Raw genomic sequence first — 13,547 nt, forward strand, 5'->3', positions numbered from 1 at the left:
CAAGATTTAACTTTTTAAAAAAGATGTATATGAGGAAAATTTGGAAAAGGTGAAAAAACATTACCAAAAAAATTATTCTCTCTTGGCTTAGCATTAACAAAGTTATAAAAGCATTTATTTATGAATAAAAATATACATATAATGGAAATGAAAAAATAGTCCGAAAAATTGTATTTAATAAGTGGCTCAGTATGAATATAGAAGAGAAATCTATCAAGAAAAAATGTGCTGCTTTTCTGCCCGTTGAAATCCCAAAATAAGCAATGAGAGTTTGATGTAAAAATCACTTGAAAATGATCTGGAGGTCATAGAGGTAGATATTTAAGCTATTTCAAATGGAAAATCACTTCTCATCCTTCTTGCTTCATCATCCAATACACATCACAACCACCCCTGAGCAGGGCTATTGGGCTGGCCATATTTATGTCACCTATGTCACTCTGAGGGCTTAAAGTAGGAAGGGATAGAGATGTAGCCAGACAAAATTATCCTGGTCTCCCCAGCATGTGTCAAAAACTGTGATTTTCACTTGCCCTCTCTCCAGGGCGTTTTCCAGCCTTTGGAGGTAAAAGGGTTCTGCACACTCAATCCCAAAGTGTTTGGGGGGGGCGGTGGTTTCCCCCATGTCACTAAGCCAAGCTCTGGACACTAGCTGAGTGTCCTACAATTCAGCTCAATTCTGACACTATCAACCGCAAGATAGCATCAGATTCCACAGGGAAAGGGCTCAGTCCCGCAAGGCTGCTCGTTTCCAGTCCCCCTGCCTGCCACCTCTAATGCCATTCACAGCCTAGACTGTTACCTGTGCTTCTGACCAAATGGAAGGTTCCAATGATCCCGCTCCAACTCAGGATGGCAAGTCAAGGTTGTTACCTATACTTCGGCTATAAATCAGGTCCCCACAATCCCCTTTTTGGGTTCTGTTAATTTGCTAGAGTGGCTCACAGAACTCAGGAGATCCTTTTACTCACTAGATTTCTGATTTATTACAAAGGATACAACTCAGGAATAGCCGGATGGAAGAGATACCAGGGCAAAGAATGTGGGGAACGGCGCGGAGCTTCCACGCCCTGCTGAACTCCCCACTCTCCCCAATATCCACGTATTCACCAATCTGGAAGCTCTCGGAACCCCATCCTTTTGGGTTTTTATGGAGGCTTCATTACAGCGGCGTGATTGATTAACTCATTGGCCATTTGGGACTGAACTCAATCTCAAGTCCCTCTCCCCTCCCAAGAGGTCAGGAGTGGGTGGGATTGAAAGTTCCAATCTTCTAACCACGTGGTCGGCTCCTCTGGCAACACGCCTCTGTCCTTGGGCGCTTTCCAGAACGCATCTCATCAGCATAACAAAAGAGACTTTTATGGCTCTCTGTGCTTAGGAAATTCCAAGGGATTTAGGAGCTCCGTGCCAGAAACAGGTACCAAGCCTACTTATATATTTCTTACTTTAGATCACATTATTGAAAGAGGCCAGAAAAGAGTCCTAGTAGGAACAAAGAAAATAGCAAGCACCAAATATTAATCAAGACAGGCACTGTGCTGAGCGTGCTACATAAACTGTTGTTTAATCCTCTATCGGGTGGTCATTATCATCACGCCTGTTTAACAGAGGAACAAAATGAAGCTCAGAGAGGTCTGTGGATTCGCTTGTAGTCCCTCAGCCAGCGAGTGAAAGAAGGGGAATCAAATCCAAGTTTGTAGGATTCCAAAGTCTATGCTTTTACAATGTGTCTAAGTGTTAATTCCAAATGGATTTCACTCCTTTTCTTTCATGGATGTTTTAGGTTGGAGGGGAGGTCAAGACAAGGAGAGAGAAATTAAAAAAACTCTAAGAAACCACTCACAACCATTTTGCTTCTTTTAGTGTTTGCTTTTCTAATATCACATCGTTGGAAAAGGAATACATTCCTCAAGCCTAGTGTTTTTATGAAGTTTGTAGATTATAATAATTCTTGTCAATTTTAAGGTGTAAATGACAAATTGTTTACTGTCATAGAAAACTGGATTAAGTTCCGAGTTCCTTTCACTGTTACAGTAAAGCAGTTCAGCAAAAGATAAATAGAAGAAAAATATTTCTTTTGGAAAAATATAAAACTTTCATAAAAAATCTGTTTCTAGCTCGTCAGTATGGAATTTGTCACTAATCATTTTAAACTATGCCCTTTTATGCTTCTTCTGTCTCTTTTAGCTTTCTGAGTAGTTCTTTGATGTAACAAAGACAGTTTCAGACAAGATTTCAGTTCATCTGGAAAAAAAGGTTTAAGTCTGGAGGCAAAATGCAGTGTATTTAAAATTTATATACTCTACAATGCCTTTGTTCTGAACTTGAAGATCCTGCAAAACTTCTAAGCTTCTTTGGCTTCTTCCTCTAAGCTCATTTGTTCTTTCTTGGCTTATTATCATGCAACTGTGACTTTAACTAGTGGTTCCATCGTTTAACTACATGCAGAGTCATGGCTGACCCTTTCTGATCAATTGCCAATCCATACAGGTTTGACTGATAAAAGAGCCAATTAGATTTAAGCAAATTAAGGGACATCACCAATGTCAACCACTTATTAAACTGAATGCTGAATCCCATGCATACAAAACACTAATGCACTGAGCCCCATTAAGAGTTGAAATCCTAACCCCATTAGTAACTCCAGACCTTGAAGGGGTAAAGGTCATAAGAAAGTTTCATATTTATGGATTAACATTTGGAGTCTGTTTTATTTTTTTAATTCTTTTCCTGGAACTTTTGAACTTGCAGTATAATGCTATTCAAGAGATTGGATTAAATATATTCTTCATTTCTAAGAGTATCTTAGTGGTAAATAGGAGCATTATGCTATTACAAACAACCTAAAAATATAGTAATTGTAGAAATACAAAAAGACTGAGTACACACAAGTGGGTAAGGATACGCTACATAATTGAAGAAGAAAACAAAACAAAAGACCAAACTCCTCCAGTGGACCAAATAATATTTCAAGTGAATTTTTAAAATAAAAACTGTGAGCTATAGGGATTTGCCTCTGTCCTTCTATGTGCTGAGCTATTGGTCTCATGATCTCACTTGTCTTAATTTCCATCTTCAGAATAACTTGTGTTTATCATATTGTTTAATCATATTTTCCTTTTCTTTGGTCAAAGTTAAGACTTTTATTTTTTAATACGATTAATTTGATTAACCAACATTAACGAAACAAGGAAGACCTGATAGAACTAACGAGGGTTTGAAATTAGGTATTGTTGGACTTCTTTTCCGCAGCCTTATTGAGATATAATTGGCAGACACAAAACTACACGTTAATCATCATTTTTCTCATCAGAAGAAAACAGAGAGAGCTAGTATCAAATAAGATGTTTCATAACCATTAACTAAGAGATGATGTACCAGGGTAAAATTCTTTGTGCTATGTCCCCTTACCTCTCCCAAATTCCAGCGTTAACCAACGTCTGTTATCCTACGTTTACCTAATTAAAGTAACTACGATAGGAAAGGAACCAGAGTGATGAGTTAGTACAATTTGAGAATATTTCTTACTTCTAATACTCCTGCCCTTCTTATAGCCTGGGCTAACAATTACATCTGCATGGCCACAACATTTCTGCACTGGACAATTTTATACAGGGGAGGTCACCTTTTCCACAGCTGGCTATAAGGTTGCTCAGGTAGAAGATGAGGTCTGAGCAGGCCTGAACAATGATAAGCTTACAACTTAAAACTGGTAATTAAGCTATCTTGACTGATTTATTTATTTACTCATTCACTCACTAATTGTTCATTATGCACCTACCATGTGTCAGGTTTGGTCTAGGCATTGAAGGTAAAAATGTGAATAAGAAATAGTCTCTGCTGTGTAGGTTCTTATAACCAGTGACTGTGACAGTCAGGTGAGACAGGCAATTTCAATATAATGTGATGGAACTTGGGGATACAGAAGGGCCCTATCTCAGCCTTGGTTGGTAAAAGATGACTTCCCGATGGATTGACTTCCAAGTTGAAACCTAAAACATGGGTAGGACTTGGCCAGATGAAGGGGGCAAAAGAAGTTTTTCTGAGCCACATTTGAGAGCAAACACTTGATAAAGAAAAACAATTAGCATTTCTGCCTTGCCCAGACTTTCTATTCTCATGTTTTTAAACTACACTAGAAAGAAAACATAGCTAAGGGTGTTATTACAGATCTTGCATAATTCAGCATTGAAAGATAGTAGGAATTCAACATCACCATAAAAAAGATCTAATACTGAAATCAAGGAAATGGCAATAATGATAACAATCCAAATATAATGGAAAAGTAAATAGCATATAGAACTTTCTCTGCCCATAAGTTGGTTCGCTTCTGTGCATCGGTTCGTTTATTATTCATTTCAGTATGAAACACAGTCCACTGGATAAAGGCATGGAAGATTTCTTTAATAACTCTCAGTACTAATTTAATTCTACTTAAACACACATATTCTAGTGAATGCCACATGCTTTTCAGCATGATTTTATGTGTAAATCAGGATAATATGTTTTCAGATCATTAAGTAAAAGGAAGCATGAACTAAAACCTATTTAATCAATGAGGTATCACCTTTAAACTGCCACAAGGTCATAAAAAAGATAATTTCAAAGCTATAAGTTTCCTAATTGTAATCAACAACAATCTAATGATGAAAAGAAGTATGTCCTAACGGCTGTAATAAACTTGAGGAAATCACTGTCTGTCTTTGAAGACATTCTGCTTCCTCTTTTGGTGAAAGGCCATCTCCCAAATTCTGGATTTCTGAGTACATGAAGTGAATGATCGCATGATGCCCAGAGAGTGCTGGCTTCCGGAGCATTATGATAATGACACGGATAAGCAACCACAGAGCAGAGATGAAGATAAGACTCAGCAGTTGACTTCAGTCCAACTGTACCACCATAAAACAATATTCAGTTTCCTCCTGTTTGCATAATATTAACCCTTCTACTAACCCACTGACAGATATATTCGCACAGTGTATATTGAGTTAATAATGGCAGCTTGCTGTGTTTAACTGAATCGTAGATACACACACACATATATTATAAATTATTAGGCCATACATTCCTAAACATACAATGGATTAAAGTCACCCCTTTTATGAATGTAATGTAAATTGCTGTAAATTACAAACTATCTAAATCAGTGTTTAGCCAGAAAATGAGTATGTAACTCAAATATGCCACGTATTCTGTTAAGATGTCACTATGCCACGGAAAAATCTCCATTAAAGCACTAATCACTCTTTAATACCTAAATATAAACAAGGGGTATTATATATTAAGGTATAGAGTCATCCCAATTTTTTATCCCTTCAAGCATATTGGGTTACAGTGAAAAATGAAGATAGGAATACCCAAAGTTTCTTTTGTTTTGTTTTGATTTTTTGGTCTCAGTTCTTAAACAGGGACCCACCTAAATTCAATTCCCTTCTTTATTATTTGTTCATACAATATGCAACTGAGTTGATCTGCCCCAAAAGTCACTTTCAAAGCGTTCTTTTCTTAAACATTGTGGCTTCAGCCATTTAGAGTTTCAATTGTTTGGTAAATATCCATTCATTAATTCTTATAATGTCATAAAAGGTAGATAATAGTGAGTGGTTTTTATGACACAGCAGGTAATGAATTCTTCCTTGGAAGAGGGGTTCCATACGAATTGTAGATTAACCCTTATTTTCCTCTGGTGATGAGACCTTTGTTGCTCTTATGCTCTTTACGACTGGAGAGGGATTTTATCCAGCCCCGCAGAATGCTCTTAACGCGGTAAGGACATTATCCTTTAGTACAGAACGCACTGGCTCCTGAAGCTGGGCTACAAGCCAACACTGGGTTTCCTAGGGTCCTTTTCCTTTGGTATTTTCAAAAAACATACAGTTCTAAACACCAAATCGAGAATCATGTTCTTATTTGTTTGAGGCATGCTTTCTGTTCAAGGGCTGTACGTATCAATCTAAGGGAGATTTTTCTTCTTAATAATTAGTTCCCATAAATAGAACAAGGGTGGAGTTGACTGCAGATCACAATAATTCTGAATAAGTCAATCGTTTTTCATAGAAATAGTTAAAAATAGCCAGATTGTGTCGCATTTCACATGTGAAAATGGCACTATTGAACTCTAATCATTAGGACATGGAATTTAAAGATGTTTTTCCAGTGGTGTGAATAGAGTTTTCCTATTCTATTACCCTCACTCTGCCTTTTTTTTTTTCTGTCAAATGAGAGGTTTAGATATACTTCTAAACTAGTTCTACAAAAAACCAGGAATAAGAACCACTTGTATGAGAAAATTAAACCACAAATGGAAAACATAAATTTTGAATCTAAATGAAGTCTCAGACAAAAAAGCATTTCCCAGTCTTCTTAACATGCATAAAGCAAGAGATACCTGTGTGTGTACGTACACATACATGTAGACTCAGTGCGAGATGAAAGTGGTCTCAATGAAACAATATCAATAAAAGGGTCTCAATAGAACAAACAAGAACAAAAACAACCAGAAATACAACTGAGACTCTAAGTTCTAAAAAAAGTTAATTTTAACAATAAACAAGGTATTCAGTGGAGACTTAGTTCTAGGGCATTTATATACATTTAGATACCAACGTTGTTCATAGACTTACCTCCTGGCGGCATTGAAATCATTACGGGATCACTTATCAAGCTGCCTTGGCTATTTGAAACATTCACTTGTACTGTATAGTTAGTAAAAGGAACCAACCCATCGATGAGCACCGAAAGGCTGGTCTCTTCACCACTGTACATGACTTGTGTGCCATTCAGAAGAGTGTAGTTGTCGTCTGCTGATTAAAAAAAGAAAAATATTTAAATTGGTGCATACTTAAGGATTCTTTCCTGCTATTATTTGAATATTTTCTTGGGTTTCTAAATATACAGTACTAAACAGAACTATATATCAATGCCCCGAGAGACATTACATGTGCTATTATCAACATGCATACTTTTATTATTTTGTGAACGAAGTGTTACCTCAGTTAATATTATGTTTTCTAATCTATTTAGCACAGGGATGGAAATAACTGGACTGATAGTCTAAGACAGTATGAAACCTAACCACAAGTATCATGTCTATAAGTAAAACTACGGGCAGATATATAAATTGATCACTTAATGGATTATTTACAATTGTTTGAGATTTTTTTTTAAATCCTTGAATTTTCTTTGATGTGCGGACTGGAAAGAAGTCATACTCTTTTCCCCCAAATGGAATGGTTCTGGATATAAACAGTACACGCAAATGCATGTGTCATATGTTTCATTTATTATCAATTGGTGTATTTTCTGCTCATTTCGCTTGAAAGGTGAGCTGACTGCCTTCTATCTAATGCCTCTTTAAATCAGATTTGGTCAAAATATCCTGAAAAGCCACTAGGGATGGGAAGTAATATGTGTCCACTTTGATTAGAAGATCTATTTTTTTAGCTCTATGGGTAAATGCAGAGGTTGCCTACCTGTATATAAGAATCACCATAAACGAGGCATCACCACGTCCTACCACTACCATGCTTCCAAAACTTCAGCAAACCCATTCTCAAATCTTAGAATGTCTAGGATATAGGAAAATACTGCTGTCTGATAACAAAATTTTATCTCCCTCTTCTAGGCAACTGGGTTACATTCAAGGTTAAGGAGAGTTAGAAATTAGGCTTAAAAATAGGGCTACAACCGAAAACTGTATTGCAACATTTATCTCACTTTCTATGATAGATGCTTTCCTGAAAAGTTTCCATGAGGCAAATTTTTCAAAATATTGCTTAATTTGGTAAAATTTAGTTATACTTACTCTTAAAACACAGAAAAAAAAATTAAGAATAGCAATATTTACTTCAAGTAGTGTTCTTCCTTTGCCAGAACACTTTTTACTATGTACCTTTAATTTTTCCCACATAAATTCTACAAAATATAAGCAAACCAAAAACACACATGATGCTGGACTTCAAGGGGAAAGCATATTTTCAAGATCCCTGGATACTGATATAATCTTTATTGTTTAAATGTTTTAAAAGGTAAAATATGGTCACGTATGGAAAGTGATCTTGCACTGTACAGTAGACAAAATTTAAGTTACAGTATTTACAAAAATAGTATATTTTTACATAGTTTAGTAGAGTATGGCGCAAAGGAAAGTACATACATTTGGTGATCAAAGAGTTTCTGCATTTGAGCCTGTCCTTATCCTTCAGTAGCGTGCTCTTTGTAAGTTACTTAATATTTCTGAACCTCAGGTTTTTCTTCTGTGGACTAGGAATGAGAGTACTCCTTCAACTGCCATGTTATTACCAAGGTTAAGTGGGATGTCTTTACAGCAGATGTTTATCAAAAGCAGCTAAGAATATTGCTGTTTCTTGTAATCCATACAGCAGATACATTCCAGACAAATGTTTAGAACCAGCAAGTGATTAAGAATTATTCACTCTGTATTTTACTTTCTCAGCTACCTACCTACTATATTCCCCCCCACATCCATCCAACAATATATTATTAATCAAAATTCTAAGGTTCTTCAATTAATAAAACAACACTAATCTCATTCACTACCACTGGGCAATTGTTTCATCAGGTTGTATTTCAAACTCTAAAATTAATAAAGATCAAATGATAAAAGAGGACCACATATCTAGTTATGAGCATGGGTAAGGGTAACTTTAAACATATATCAAATTTTTAAAAAGATACTTATAATAACTTTGGGTTGGAGAACTTAGCTGAGAATTTTATTGCTGCAAAATACACAGGTAGGTTAAGTGTTTTTCACGAACAGAAGAAACCCCTAGTTAGTGCAAGAATTTATTACTCTGAACTTGAAATTGGCAAAGGACTGGTTTGTTCCAAAGAAAATAAATGGTACTTATGGGCTAAAACATGGGACTAATAATTTCTATTCATGCTTGGTAAAACAAGATAAAGACATATTCACAGCTTAAGAATGGTTTTACGTTCCCCAAATTTGAATAGACAACACAAATATATGTGTGAAGAAGTTATGAAACCTACAAAATAGCTGTTGCTAATTTCCCAATGCATTGAAAAGACACTTCCAAATTATGCTACACTAGCTTTCATAGATTCTTTACAACAGGTCAACTTGATTATTGAGCTCCAGCTGCACGCAGGGAGTAGACTTTGCTAGGTGCTGATAACAGTATGCACCAAACAAGTAAGACATAGTTCTTACACTCAAGGAACTTGGTTAAGATTAATATGAATCCCTTCTAACCATGGTCCAAGACAAATTTCATTATCCACATCTGAAGATCTTCTCAAGTTCCCATAATGCCTAGCTCCTTAAAAACATTTTCACTTATAGCTGAAACAATTGCTGCTATTGTCACACGCCCAGCTGTAAAATTTCAAAAAGGTCAGTTTATCCCAGGAGACCCAGACAGATGCTCTATTGCTTCTAAAGTAGTATTAACTGTACACATCTTACAAAAGATGGTAAGCTGCAAAACAACAATGAAAATTATAAAAAAAAATAAGCCAGGAGAATACTCTTTTACACATTTTAAGCCTGGTGCAATCGTAAGCTCAATGAGTTAACATCTATTATGATAACATTGGTGAGGTTTTTTTCCCTTGTATTTTGTTTGTCTCTGAAGCAAATTTCAGGCTGTAAAACGAACACTATTGCCAGCTTTGAAAATGGCATGGCAGGGGGAAATATATTAAGTACCACTTTATTCTAAGTTTCCCAGATAACATTAATACATGGTAATTATACAATTAGTTGTAACATTAAGTCCTAGTTATAGAACAATGATTACTCAGTAATTATAAGAAGTATATAATTACTCAATAATTATGAGAAGGATGCAATTACATAACCGTTTCGTTCAACTGAAAAAAAGAACGTGTACATCTCCAGGAAGCATGCAGCTGAGTGAGTCAAATGTTCTCTCAGCCCCACTAACATACAACTCAATTCACAGACCTGGAGCAAATGACAGGATTTCAACCCTTGCTGAAGCTCAAAAATCTCCAGATTCAAAACCAAAACAGGATCCAAAGGTTTCAGCTCTTCTCCACTTCATTCTCCCTGCCTTCTCTTTCTTCCTTTGAACTTTCCCAATTTGGGCTCCTAAATATTGGGGGAAAAATCTTAAAAATGCAGGTCCTCTGATCCTCCCTTTTGAGAGGGTTGGGCTTTACCACTTTTCTCTGCATAAACTTTGTTTTCAGTGGGCTGGAGAAGGCAGCCCTGTTGGCTCAGCCTCAAGAATCAAGCTAGAAAATGCTCAAGCGATAAGCGTGTCCTATCACAGGTGACCACTCCTGTCTGGTCGGCCTCAGCGCTGACCCTATTTGTGAGTATCAGTGGATGGTGCAGGCCCGGTTAAGATTCTGTGTTCTGGAACCAGAGGCCCCCATCTTCCCGCCTCCAGGCATTGTGAGTTTGGAGTCCCCCTCGTCCACCTTCTTTGGCTGTGGTCTGTGCCATCGGGCTTTAAGCAGGGATTGCACTAAACTCTTTACACAGTGGGACTGTCTGTACCTGTGTTCCAGGGCTCACCCACGTCAAAATCACCTGGGGGGTACTTCATAAACATTCACACACCTGAGTTCCACTCCAGAACTACTGAAGTATAACATCAAAGGGTATCAGGAATCACATGGAGATTCTTCTGAAGTATGCAGAACTACTGATTTTAGGGTTATTTGATCCATGTTCAAGGTGGTCTTAAAGTAAAGATCAAAATTCATTTTCTTTGTTCGCAAAAATAATGAGGTTGCATTTGACATTCTTATTAATGATGCATTTAGATTCTAGCTTTGGGATGTAAAATGTTTACTCTATTAGTGAAACAATGCATCTTTAGAAAGTGTAAACCTGACTTTTAAACCAGACTGTCTTAACAGACTACAAAATCTAGTACAGTTGTTCTATAAGAAAACTTAAAACATGCATAAAAATAATTTTTAAAATGAATAAAAAGAGAAAAGGAAAAGCTATATCATGGAAACAGCAACCCTAAGAGAATTGGCTATAGTAATATCAGATAAAATAGACTGTTAGACAAAAACCATTATTAGGGATAAAGAGAGACGTTTAAAAATGATAACAGGTTATTCCATCCGGACTATATAATAATTATGGACATATATGCACCTACATATTTCTGATTTTGATCATAATAAATTTTTTTGCTCATTCTAAACTTTATAATAAATGAAACCATGAAGTGTGTAAAAAATGAATAAACATTACTGCACACCTGAGAACAATAACTTAAGAATTTCTGAATTAAATGTCTCTCTCCCTTTCTTTCTCTCTCCACTGAGGATTCAGTGGAAAGGAAGGATTCTTTGTACACTGGCCAGTATCATGCAATCACAAGGAAGAAACATATTTCATATAGCTCACACAAAATTTTAAAATAAAATCCTCAATGCTATTTCAGAATATTCCACTTTCTAAAGGACTTCCAAAAAGGTTAATTCTTTCAGTCCTACTTTTCTATTTTATTTTGAGGAAAAAAAGTGTTAAATGAAGAAACAATCAAAATAAATCTCACATGCCCAACAGATTTCACATGTAAGGAAGTTTTCCTTCAGTTTCAAATACGAAGACCTACTAAAATGTTAACAACATGAATGCCCATTTCTAAGGCTAAAATCTTACTTTTAATGTTCTTATTGTTGAATAGTAGGATATTTTCTATATAATTAGTTTTTAAGCCAAAACCAGTATAAACAGATATTTTCACATGTATGATTCACAGAGGCGTAAGTGATGGCTATTCCGGGAATATCATCCCGTGGGGCTCTCTAGATTGAAATAACATAAATGGGTATCCTTTCTGATTCTTGTTATAATCATTGTCACAAGCATCTTAATGCACCATATATTCCATCATTTTTTTTTTCCTCTGTGCTGTACTGCTCTGACCTTTTCAATATTCTATAACTTAACTGGCTGGCCGTTTCAGTTCTCTCCTTTTTACAGCCTTATTAACTTGTGGGAAAGAGGTGAAATGAACAGCCAATCAGAATACATAATACTGCAAAGGTCAGCGTAGTCTTGTAACTATCGTCACACACAGAAGACTGTATGCCAGGCATTAACATCCTGATATCTTATTCATGTGACAAAGATTGTAACAAGAACGGAAAATGGCCGGACGTGAATCCATTCTCATGACAAAGATCATAATAAGGAATGACAGCGAACAAACCAAACTCATTCTTGTTATCGTGGGAGGTTTTGCATGTCAGACCTGGTCCTGTTTAAGTTAGCCTTTTTCTGAATCCAATTACACCTTATGGTAGAAAAGGTGTTGACTAATTTTCCCACTTCTGGCTGGAAAAAGAAAATGCTATATTATTTCCTGTATTGGGGTCTCAATTTTAGTGTTGCTCAGCCTCACCTCATCATTACAGAATTCTGCCAATCCCCAAATCAAAAGACATTGAATGGCAGATCACAGATTAGGGCCATGTGGCCAAAATGCCCTTTAATGGGAGCTAAGAATTCTAGGTCATCTAGATAACACATATTACTATTTAAGTCACTTTTTTTTCTTCTTTCTAAGGAGATTATTTCAAATTATTCTACCCATGATGCAAATGCATCCTCCAGACTTCATTATTCTAATAGATCTTACTTTGGTAGAAATCTGAAAGTATTTGTTTAAGTTACTATATAGGTAAAAGGACCTATTCCTGCCTTTAAGTTTTTGCCAATGTAGAAAACCTTTATAGATCTCTACCTACATAGCTGCCTTCTCCACAGAACATTTTGAAAGAGAAAAAAAAAAAAAAAAAGCCTGTGAAGCACTTAGGCCTCTGAGGACAGTGTTCTATTAATGCATCATACTTTTACCATTACTGTAATTACTCTAATGTGATGTTTAATTAGTTGTCATCTAGTAAAAGCCGTACTTCTTTGATTCCTTTTTAAATTTGTCATTCTACTGTTAGGACAATTGTAGTTCAGGGAATAAATACATAGAGTATTTCATCAATTCACTAAAAGGTGCTTCAGAAACATTTGCCCTGAGTCTGTGCTCATACAAGAGCAATAACAGTTCTATAGATATTAAGGATCTTTCTGTTTTGTTTTGATTTTTTTTTAATGTATGGGCAAGGGTATACCAAAGTTGCATGACTACCCTTCTAAATATTTTAAATACCATTTTTTAAAGTCCTTTGGGGCATGGTGTCTTTTCATCAAGTTTGCTCTATGTACCACAGTCAGATTTCCTAAATGCTCTTATTTTATTAACATCAGAAAATAATTATATATAAACAGTGAATTCAGAGATTGATTATGTGTGTGGTAAATTAGGGAAGTATGGTCCATTTTTATCAACTACGTTGTGCTCTGAAAAGTCAAATTTTTTTTCTCCTTTAACCTTTTCTTCCCCCATTTGGACACACTGTCAAAATGAACAAACAATTGCCATTATCTCAATTAGCCAAGAGCCGTTTGGAAAAATATGCTCCCACAGAAAGTGGTCTCTAGATTCCAAACTAAACATTGGACAGACATGAGCTTGACTAATCAATGAACAGAAGATGTTGTA

The 13,547-nt window shown here is 36.0% G+C and overlaps 1 protein-coding gene across 1 annotated transcript in view; it reads right to left on the reverse strand.

Moving 5' to 3' along the window:
• Positions 1 to 13,547, reverse strand: part of USH2A (usherin) — a 777,251-nt gene that overhangs the window by 325,732 nt on the left and 437,972 nt on the right. Inside the window, exon 37 of the mRNA XM_022579226.3 lies at positions 6,627 to 6,806. Within this exon, the coding sequence (XP_022434934.3) occupies positions 6,627 to 6,806 (180 nt within the window). The remainder of the gene's footprint in view (positions 1 to 6,626; positions 6,807 to 13,547) is intronic.

Source organism: Delphinapterus leucas, chromosome 1 (assembly GCF_059928025.1).
Source record: "Delphinapterus leucas isolate spDelLeu-1000000601 "Yukka" chromosome 1, BTC_Dleu_Yukka2, whole genome shotgun sequence".
NCBI classification, from domain to species: Eukaryota; Metazoa; Chordata; class Mammalia; order Artiodactyla; family Monodontidae; genus Delphinapterus; species Delphinapterus leucas.